This window comes from Patiria miniata, unplaced genomic scaffold (assembly GCF_015706575.1).
Source record: "Patiria miniata isolate m_02_andy unplaced genomic scaffold, ASM1570657v1 HiC_scaffold_14, whole genome shotgun sequence".
In the NCBI taxonomy this organism is placed as follows: domain Eukaryota; kingdom Metazoa; phylum Echinodermata; class Asteroidea; order Valvatida; family Asterinidae; genus Patiria; species Patiria miniata.
In genome coordinates this window covers 8,477,762-8,489,049 of record NW_024037052.1, presented here as the reverse complement: position 1 = coordinate 8,489,049, position 11,288 = coordinate 8,477,762, and the positions used below count along the sequence as shown (strand labels likewise).

Genomic DNA, 11,288 nt, shown 5'->3' with positions numbered 1-11,288 from the left:
TTTCGTTATGCTTTTCATGCTGCGCCCACTCAATTTCCACTTGTTGGAGACAATAAAGCTCCCAAAATATCAGAATTTTCAGTCGCACAATTTCAGACATTTTGCGCAAGTGTTCCAAATGGCAAGATCGCGGGTTTCGGAAATAAACTCTTAGACTTCAACACAGAGACAAGGGCCCACACTACATCAAACAAAACAACACGGTTGTCCTGCCCCCAGATCTGAAAAGAGGACAGTGATCCAACTTTTCAGACCCGAGTTCAAGAGGGGGTAAAATTTACAACTACTTAACTTTTAAATCGACGAAAGCTGCCCGTCATCTTCTTCACCAGCGACCCTCATCTTCTTCCTCATGGACCTGCACAGGACACACGGACAAAAAGACAGAAAAAAAAGACTGCCAAATATAGGCAGCACTATGTTAATATCAGTCACAAATGTACATCTTTCAAAATTCAACACATACATCAATAACACATACACATGCAAAGAAAGAGTTCACTTCCAGCCAGACGCGATGCTATGATTTCGTTATGCTTTTCATGCTGCGCCCACTCAATTTCACTTGTTGGAGACAATAAAGCTCCCAAAATATCAGAATTTTCAGTCGCACAATTTCAGACATTTTGCGCAAGTGTTCCAAATGGCAAGATCGCGGGTTTCGGAAATAAACTCTTAGACTTCAACACAGAGACAAGGGCCCACACTACATCAAACAAAACAACACGGTTGTCCTGCCCCCAGATCTGAAAAGAGGACAGTGATCCAACTTTTCAGACCCGAGTTCAAGAGGGGGTAAAATTTACAACTACTTAACTTTTAAATCGACGAAAGCTGCCCGTCATCTTCTTCACCAGCGACCCTCATCTTCTTCCTCATGGACCTGCACAGGACACACGGACAAAAAGACAGAAAAAAAGACTGCCAAATATAGGCAGCACTATGTTAATATCAGTCACAAATGTACATCTTTCAAAATTCAACACATACATCAATAACACATACACATGCAAAGAAAGAGTTCACTTCCAGCCAGACGCGATGCTATGATTTCGTTATGCTTTTCATGCTGCGCCCACTCAATTTCCACTTGTTGGAGACAATAAAGCTCCCAAAATATCAGAATTTTCAGTCGCACAATTTCAGACATTTTGCGCAAGTGTTCCAAATGGCAAGATCGCGGGTTTCGGAAATAAACTCTTAGACTTCAACACAGAGACAAGGGCCCACACTACATCAAACAAAACAACACGGTTGTCCTGCCCCCAGATCTGAAAAGAGGACAGTGATCCAACTTTTCAGACCCGAGTTCAAGAGGGGGTAAAATTACAACTACTTAACTTTTAAATCGACGAAAGCTGCCCGTCATCTTCTTCACCAGCGACCTCTATCTTCTTCCTCATGGACCTGCACAGGACACACGGACAAAAAGACAGAAAACAAAGACTGCCAAATATAGGCAGCAATATGTTAATATCACAGTTGAAGACATTTTGCGCAAGAACTTGCGCGCGCAAATTTGAAAGTTGCGTAAGTAGCAAGTTCGCGCTCGACAGTACTATAGTAACGATTGCACGAGGAACAGCGTGCGCGCGAAGGTTTATTAGTCAGACCCTATTTATATCTAACAGTACATCTAGATTCCAGACTAGCTGCTACAACTCCCCAGTTCATTAGGAATTTTACTAAAAGGTATGCGACAAGGTATGCAATAAAATTCACGACATTGCAAAACAAATTCGCATACGTGTGCGCACATATTCGCGAATTGTTTCACGACATTGCATATGTATGCGCAAACGTTCGCGATAAATTTCGCGACATCGCATACGTATGCGCACACATTTGCGATACATTTTGCGACATTGCATACGTATGCGCACACGTTCTCGATAAATTTCGCGACATTGCATACGTATGCGCACACGTTCGCGATAAATTTCGCGACATCGCATACGTATGCGCACACGTTCGCGATAAATTTCGCGACATCGCATACGTATGCGCACACGTTTGCGATATGCGATGTCCCTTCAGGGCCACCATACCATACAGCGTTCCAGGTATACACATTCTATAATATATACAGTCACTCAACGTGATAACCTATACAGTGCAACTAAGCCACATGTTACATTTCAAAGCAGTTATTCCCAACAACTTGATTTACCCGATCATGTAGGTCCTTTGTGTGTTGGGGTTTGGGGAAGAGTAATGTGAAGGGGTAAATTGGTTGAAAATACGGCAATTCCTAAGAAATGCAAGTGCATGAGACACAGAATAAGAAAATCCAACCCCATTAATTAGGCTTTAAAAAAATGGTAGATTTTCTTGTAAAAGTTAAAAGTCAAAATCTAAAGTCAAATTGAAAGTTTTGTTGGGAAGTGTCATCTTGGGAAATTGGTGTTTGAAGAGTAACTGCAGTGAATTAAATCCAACCGAATGAACTGTAGTCCCAGAACCAAAAACTTATTTACAAAGTTTGTAAGAAAGCTTAAGCAGCCCCCCCCCCCCATAAAACAAAAAATAAGTGGAACTTATAGAGAATAATTCAGCCATGAAGCTCCCTGTTAGGGATGGTCACCTGTGAAAAAAAACCCTGAAACCAAGGTCAGGGGCAGTTCCAGGAATTTTCCATGGGGGGGGGGGGGGGGGGGGTCATCAGCAAAAAAATCTGGCGGGGGGGGGGGCTGGTACCATATTTCAATAGGGGGCGCTGTTCAAATTCGACGGTTATTAACACTACATTACAGAATGTGTACCGTATTTTGAACAGGCAGACATTATACCAGTATAAATTATTTTGGGGTGTTACAGCAGGGGGGGGGGGGCAACTAATTTTTTTTGAATTTGTATGAATTTTTTTTTTGACAGAGCTGGCGATTTAGTATGAATTTTTTTTTTGACAGAGCTGGCCCCCCCCTTCTGGATCCGCGCCTGAAGGTCATATAAACATGTAGAGTTTGGGCTGACTCTGTCCACTATTGCGGCTGGGCAATTATTGTAACAGAAGATGTGGGAAGAATGTTGCAACCTGACGCTGCTTTTTCTTCATATATCATCTTATTGACGGTCAGTCATTGCAAAAATTATGATAACACATGAATCCAGGACTGAAAAAAACAATTTACAATTTTGTTAGGAAATACATGTACATTGTCTTGACTCTCCATAGCTACTTCAACCGCTGAGTAGCGTCAGGTTGCAACAGTCTTTCCTAATTTATTTTTGTGAGAGAAGTAATGACGGCAAAGTCACACAGAACAAAATAAGATGGCGACAATGCCGAAACAACGGATTTCTGCCTTCTGCCGTAGCGCCACTCATTGTTGATCCGTGAAGAAAGGCTTCCTCCGTGGTCGGACGCAGCAGTGTGACGGCACGGCGTGGTTGACAGCCGGACCGTTATGATCGTAGTCCTATACCTGTGGGCGCTACGACACGTGATAGTCGAACCAAAGGGTGCAGTACTGCAGATATGAAAGAAAGAGTGTTTTATGCAGCTTGTAGACTCAATCCAATTTGTATGGTTGCTCACTTCAATCTTTATTTTCCAGCACAAACAATTCAGTGTACAGGTATATGGGCACCAGTGGGCACGGAGATGAGTTATTAGCAGTATAGTTTACTGGATGATCTGCTTACACTGGATACACTGGATGATCGGGATACAGTTGTACAGCCAAGACAGTTGAACAGCAGTTGTACAAACAGTAAACACCCTCCCGATAACACCTTGAACAGCTTCGGTGATTATCCCTCCCTTTTAATGTGAGCTTTAATTAGAAAGGGAAATATAGGGAGAATAAACAATGAGGTCATCAGGAGTAATTGCCATAATTATCATCCCTAAACTAGCTTATCAGTAAGGTGAAACAACAGACATATACAAATGAGAACCAGGTAATAACGGCGATCAGATGAGTCCATGTCCCTACAATAACTTGTATAATAACAGACTGTATCAAAACATGCAGGAAAGCCCATCAAAAAGTCCCAATATTTTCCACTAAGTACATTTACGCCCCCAAATCTATATCCCTCAGTCAAACAACAATTTACGGAATAATCACTTACCCAACCGAGTATCTCTGAACCCCTATTTGTGTATGAAAATGCTGGTTTTGAACCCTGAAAATCACTTTTAGCGGTGGAGTCAGCCGCGCGGTCACGGCAGAAAGTGCGCCCTCAAGCGAATGCACGAAACTGAAGCGCGCCCTCAAGCAAGGCATGCAGCGCAGTTGCAACATGGCCGCCTCCAAATTTTAACAAGAAATTTGCAAACTGTAATTGCAATTACAAAAACTTCAAAACTTTTAGTTTAACTTCAACACTGGAAAATGCAGTTAACACGAAACAACAGGTTTGCTACTCTTGCGCACGCACTCAGTTCCTAATGCCACAGAGCCTAAAGGGAATGGGGATCTGGGTGAGTAAAACCTTGGTCAAACCGGGAGTATCACCTTCGTCATACTTGGCTAGTTTTATGAGCCGGGCAACAGGACGCTTGTAGACTCTGTTGTTCACTTGAACGTTGACCACCCTTACTCGCTTGTCGTCACTGGGAAACTTGAGTAACAGTACCCACTGGCCACTGCGACCTCGATAGCTGAGGATCCGCTATCATAACAACATTTCCTTCCGACAGGTTCTCCTCTTCCCTTTGCCACTTCTGGCGGGTTTGAAGGCTAGGAAGATAGGACCTAACGAAGTGACGCCAAAATTGATCAGCTAGCACTTGGCTGTGCCGCCAACTCCTACGACCCCTCAGTTCGCTCTCGTCATAGACTACCATTGGTAGCGCTGGATCCCGTCTTCCCATCAGGAGCATATTTGGAGTAACCGGATCCACGTCGGCTATCTCAGATGAAGCGTATCCAAGAGGTTTTGAATTTAGGATGCCTTCGACCTCCACTAGCACGGTGCGTAACACAGCATCTGTTACTGTCCTATCTCCAAGTACAGCCTTTAGTGCCCCCTTGGCTGACCTGACCTCCCGCTCCCAGGTACCCCCAAAGTGGGGTGCGTTGGGGGGATTGAATTTGAACTTGACTCGATACTTGGCAAGTCGCTGGACAATATCTGGTTCCATTGCCTTCAAGGTCTGCTCGACTTCTGTATGGCCCCCTTAAAGTTGGTTCCACAGTCACTTAGAAGTTCAAACGGAACTCCTCTGCGGGAGGCAAACGCCTGTAGGCCATCAGAAGTGCTGCATCAAGGCTCCTCGAGAAGGTCAAGATGCACGGCACGAGTGGTCATGCACTTAAAAAGCACCCCCACCTTTTTTTCCTGTCTTCGCCCAATTTTTAACTGTCATGGGCCCAAAACGTCCATTCCTGTCGAGTAGAAAGGTGGTTTTCCCAAACGCAACTTGCACTCTGGAAGATCACCCATACGTGGGACCTGGGGTGTTCCTCGCCAGCGACGGCATCCAGGACAAGCATGCAAGATTCCCTTGACCACACTGCTCCCCTAAGGATCCAAAATCGGCGTCGCAAATGGGCAAACACCTGTTCGGTTTCCAGCTTGATGACTGAGATAGGCATCAGCGTCCTTTATCAGGAGTTTTGTCACAGGATGGTGTGGGTCAAGTACGACTGGATGAGGCTCAATAGAAATTGAGTCGTTTTTGCTGCCCTTCTGAGCCGACCTCCAACTCTGATCAATTTGTCAGCTGGGTCAAGTTCAGGCGCCAATTCCAGCAGACGACTATTACGAGAAAGTTCCCTATTGGATGAAAGTGCAGTGACTTCCTCCTTGAAGGTGTCCTTCTGTGCCCGTCGTAGCAGTAAGATCTCGATCTCACGGCGTTGATCTGGAGTTAAGGTACCCTCGAGCAACTGGTCATCTGTGTAACGCTGCTGACCAACCGCACTTACCAACTCTCCCCAACTGGGAAGGCTTTGAAATCAACGTCTACCTCTGAAGTAGGAACTGTGAGTCCACAGAAGACACTCCTTATTTCATTCTGTCCTACTGATGAGTTGACACGAGTTTGGGCCAAGACACTTGCACTGTCTTTCTGCCATTCCTCTTGTGGATCCAGAAGCCACTTTGGGCCCTCAGTCCACCTTGAGCCTTCTCCCAGCTTGCAAACCGGTAAGCCACGGGTTATATCATCAGCAGGATTGTCCTCACTCCGGACGTAGCGCCACTCAATGTCATCAGTCAATGTTTGTATCTCAGCTATGCGGGTTCCAACAAATACCTTGAAACGGCATGACTCTGACTGAATCCAGCTGAGTACTGTGGTGGAGTCGCTCCACATCACAGAGTACTGGATCTCAATTGTCAGGGCTTCGAGGACAACTTGACAAATTTGGGCACCGAGGAGAGCTGCCATCAGCTCAAGACGTGGCATGGATAGTAAGCGCTTTGGTGCAACCCGGCATTTGGCCAATACAAAGCTCAAATGGACCTCCCCTTGGCTGTAAACTGTACGCAGGTAGGCAACTGCTCCGTACAGCTTCTCTGACGCATCACAAAATATATGCAGAGACCTCTTTGCTGTTGCTGTGTCAACCGATGGCGGTGTGTAACACCGCGGCAGGCGCATCTGTGGGATGTGTTCCAACTCGGTGCACCACTCCTCCCACCTCTGGGTCAAGCCGGTGTCTGTCACCCTCTCATCCCAATCCAACTTTTCTAACCACAGGTCACGAACCAACAACTTGGCTCTTGCAGTGAATGGTGCAATATCCCCCAGTGGTTCGAACTGACTGGCAAGGACCCTGAGAGCGATGCGCTTAGTAAGCACCTGGTTGTCTGGAACCTTCGCTGGGTGATGCAACTCATCACTCTTCCAGTCCCAACATAATCCCAGAGCCGGTTCCGGATCGCCTTCTTGTAGACCCAGGGACAATGACTGCACCTGACGAGTTGAGCATGCCTCCACAGGAAGACCTTGAAGTGTGTTGGGGTGACTGCTTGCATATTTCACCATCTGAAATCCTACTTTTTGTAGGCATTTGCGTGTGCCAAGAACAAGTTCGGTTGCTTCTTGTTCGCTATCTCGGCTGGCCAGCTGGTTGTCCACATACGTCTCTTTCTCTACTGTATACTGAACCTGTGGATACTGCTCGACCCGGTCCCTAGCAGCTTTCTGAAGGGCGAATGCTGCACAGCAGGGACTGCATGCAGCCCCGAAAGGCAGCACCATCCACTCAAAGACAACCCACTTGTCAAGCTGGTCATCTTTCCAAAGAAATCGGAACATTCGTCGCTCTTCAGGAAGAAGTCTGACTTGATGGAACATGGCGGTTATATCGCCCAACACTGCCACCTTACCCTGACGAAAACGCAAGAGAACATCCAAGAGCGATGGACCTAAAGTTGGACCAGCAAGCAATTCATGGTTGAGGCTCTGTCCACCACACTCAAACGAGCAATTGAAAAGAGACGGTTTTTTCCACTGCTGTGCACAACATGACATGGAATGTACCAACCCCGTTGCTGGTCTGCCGACAAATCATCCACCGGTCCAAGGTTCCTCACTTGTCCCTGGTCTTGGAGCTTCTGGATGTATGAGCGACAATAATCAGACAAATCTGGGTTCCGTTCAATTTTCCTCTGGTTTGAGCGGGCCAATGCCAGTACTGCTTGTGGGAGATTGGAAGGTCTCTGGTGGTTAGGTTTCCACAAAAGCGGGGTCTCTAGTCGTTTCACACCATCAACTTCAACTTCCTTGGTGTTCTCCTCCAAGATGCTTATGGCCAACTTGTCGTTCCTTGAGCGGGTTGCTTGTTTCTCATTTACCTGCGGTAACTTGTCAACTGTCATAAATTGCTCCATCATCTGGTGCAGCTTCTGGTCTGGTTGCTGTAAGGTGCATGAAGTGAACAAAACCCTTTGGCCTTCCAAAGTTTTGCCAGGGATCTGCAGACCTTGGTGACCAAGAACAGTCCAGCCAAACAAGGTGTTCACCGCCACAGGTGAACTAGACTTTGGACCAGAGCGGGCTTCAGATGAGAGCGTGAGTTCAACATGGTCTGCACCGATTAGCACAGACGGTTGAACTCTATGGGCAGAAAACAAGGCTAGCCCTCTTAAGTGAGGCCACTTGTCTTGTAGCTGTTCTGCGCATACACTGTAATCGACCAGTTGAACATCTGGGGCAGTGAATGCGCACTGTATAGCATACTTTTCACTGTCTCCCCGAGCCGAGACCTGAAAGTTGACACATTCTCCCTTCCATCTAGTGTCGCCCATCACTGTGGTAATGCAAAGATTCTCTTTGTGGCCTGAAATATCCAACTGTTCCACAACTGACTGGAGAACCATGGTCCTTTCGGCGCATTCATCCAACACGCCGAAGGTGTCAATGCTACCCCCAGGTCCATGAACAGTGAGTGGTACAACTTTGATCAGCACATCACGGTTGTAGTCAACTCTTGGACTGGGCCCAACTCCTGAGCACAATACAGCTTCTTTTACTGTTGGCTCATTGAGTTCGTGGAGACTGGTGCGATGGTCAGCGTGGCATTCTTCACACTTTTTTGGATACAGGCAATCCTTTTCGTGCTTCTTAGCACATTTTCTGCAGCGCTGGTTTGTTGTCAACCACTGGAGTTTCTGGTCCCGTTTCAGTCCCTTGAATTTTTCGCAAGTCTCCAGGTAATGGCCTGTCTCTTTTACTTTGCAGTACAGACAAGTTATCCTCTCAGGAGTCATTGCAGATGTTTTGCTTGGACTTTGGGCCTTAGCCTCCCAGTTGGCCTTCTTATTCTTGATTGTTGGCGTAGCTGCTGTCGACTGAGGACCAGCTTGGGCCATGTAAGACCTCGATGGATGTGGTTGGCTTCCAGAAGACCTCTTCTGCCCTTGACTCTTCCACGGTGAGGACTCCCTGGTGGACTTCGACTTGCTTGCCCTTTCTAGGAGGATCAAACCAGCAGGACCGGTCTTCTTTTTTAACCACTGGCTGAGATGATGTACGGTGTATTTTATACCTTGGTCTTGATTCCACATTTTGGAAAGGAACTCTGAATGCAGCCTTTCAGGTAATTTCTTTACCAGTTCAGTGGCATAGCGATGATGCTTAAGTTCATCGCGGAAGTCGAATTTTTCTGCTGTCTCTACTGCAGTAGCTAGCTCATCAGAGAAGTCACGGAGTCCAGACCAATCGTTGTGAGCCAGGACAGGACGAGACTCTAGCTGATCGAGTAGGCCTTGGATTATTCGTGCTGGATCTCCATATGCCTTGTGAAACTGCTTCATTGTGGCGGCATATGCTCCATCTCCCAAGATGAGGTTGCGATCGGCGATAGCAAGTGGACGACCTCCAAGGTGACTTCTCAGGTAGGTGAACTTGGTGGCCTCTGGTAGGTGGCACATAGGGCCCTTCATGATGCTGTCCCACAATGTCCTAAAGGTAACGTACTGCCTAACATCATGCTCACTGTCAAACTTAGGGATGTCCAGCTTCGGGAGACTGTCCCAAATTCCAAAGCCACAGCCGTATGGGCCTGTGAAAGCTGTCACAGGACTGTTACTGGCATTGGCAACAGGAGTTAGGGGCTTGTCCGTCGCTTTGGAAGTTCCCTTAGGACAGCATGAATGCTTGTTACCTCTATCACCCTCTGATGGGTCATCATCACCCGAGGAACTTGGTTCACTCTGCTCTTCACCACTGGAAACGTCTGCTCTACTGGTTGGCGGTCCCGGACCCTTGTCGTTCCCTGCAGGCTGCTGACTAGGAGGACCACGTTGCGTTGAGCACTGACCACCCAATCCTTTTGTTGTTGGTGCGCCACTGGTAGACGGGAACTGTGCAACTGGTACACCATTGAACAAACGAACTGTGGGTAAAGACTGAACTAACATGGTGTTAGGTAAAAATGCGGGAAGATTTGGGTTAAAGGAATGTGGCAAGGAACTTGTTGCTTGCGCGCTCGCCGCCCCGTGAGAAACGTAACTTGTCATGGAGGTGGCAATGCTGGGCTGCAGCAATGGCGCAGACACTGGCATATATGTGCAAGGATTCACTGAGGTATTAGTATCAGCCGGCGTAAACACGGTGGGCTCAGAGATACTTACCCCGTTGTTTACCCATGTACTTGTTCTATTTTTGATTGACTCATCCCGACCCGGCAAGTTATGACCTGACTCCATTTGATTTTGCTCTTCTTGTTCAACAACATCAAGTTCATGTTGCAGTCTCTCAGTCTCTACTTGAATCTCTGCCTGCCTATAGTCTGAGTCAATCTCAATTCCCCTCTGCATGGCCTGGAATTGGACCCTTGCTTTCTCCTCATCTGCTTTTCTCCGGAGCTCCTCAAGTTTCCTGCGTGACTCCTGTTCGGCAAGACGCTTTACGATCTCCGACCTGGACGATCTAGCTGAGGAGTTGTGTGAGATTCCACTGCGAATGGAGGGAGGTCGGCCAGGATCCATAGGTCGCTGGTTCGAATCCGGCTCGAAGGACCAATTTTCTGTAGACTCAATCCAATTTGTATGGTTGCTCACTTCAATCTTTATTTTCCAGCACAAACAATTCAGTGTACAGGTATATGGGCACCAGTGGGCACGGAGATGAGTTATTAGCAGTATAGTTTACTGGATGATCTGCTTACACTGGATACACTGGATGATCGGGATACAGTTGTACAGCCAAGACAGTTGAACAGCAGTTGTACAAACAGTAAAACACCCTCCCGATAACACCTTGAACAGCTTCGGTGATTATCCCTCCCTTTTAATGTGAGCTTTAATTAGAAAGGGAAATATAGGGAGAATAAACAATGAGGTCATCAGGAGTAATTGCCATAATTATCATCCCTAAACTAGCTTATCAGTAAGGTGAAACAACAGACATATACAAATGAGAACCAGGTAATAACGGCGATCAGATGAGTCCATGTCCCTACAATAACTTGTATAATAACAGACTGTATCAAAACATGCAGGAAAGCCCATCAAAAAGTCCCAATATTTTCCCACTAAGTACATTTACGCCCCCAAATCTATATCCCTCAGTCAAATAACAATTTACGGAATAATCACTTACCCAACCGAGTATCTCTGAACCCCTATTTGTGTATGAAAATGCTGGTTTTGAACCCTGAAAATCACTTTTAGCGGTGGAGTCAGCCGCGCGGTCACGGCAGAAAGTGCGCCCTCAAGCGAATGCACGAAACTGAAGCACGCCCTCAAGCAAGGCATGCAGCGCAGTTGCAACACAGCTTAATAGTACTTTTGACCTAAACCACAGAGTGAAAAGAATTACACAAAGCAGAGATGAGCTGACCTTATAATAGTATATGGGGAATACACAAGAAAAAAATGTTAAA

The 11,288-nt window shown here is 46.6% G+C and overlaps 2 protein-coding genes across 2 annotated transcripts; both read right to left on the bottom strand.

Moving 5' to 3' along the window:
• Positions 1-5,875: 5,875 nt before the first annotated feature.
• LOC119721740 lies at positions 5,876-7,255 on the bottom strand. Its single transcript, XM_038191707.1, has one exon. It carries the CDS (start codon positions 7,253-7,255, stop codon positions 5,876-5,878), a length of 1,380 nt encoding a protein of 459 aa, XP_038047635.1.
• A 71-nt stretch (positions 7,256-7,326) lies between these two features.
• LOC119721739 lies at positions 7,327-10,392 on the bottom strand. The gene has a single exon (XM_038191705.1). It carries the CDS (start codon positions 10,390-10,392, stop codon positions 7,327-7,329), a length of 3,066 nt encoding a protein of 1,021 aa, XP_038047633.1.
• Between the last annotated feature and the right edge of the window lie 896 nt (positions 10,393-11,288).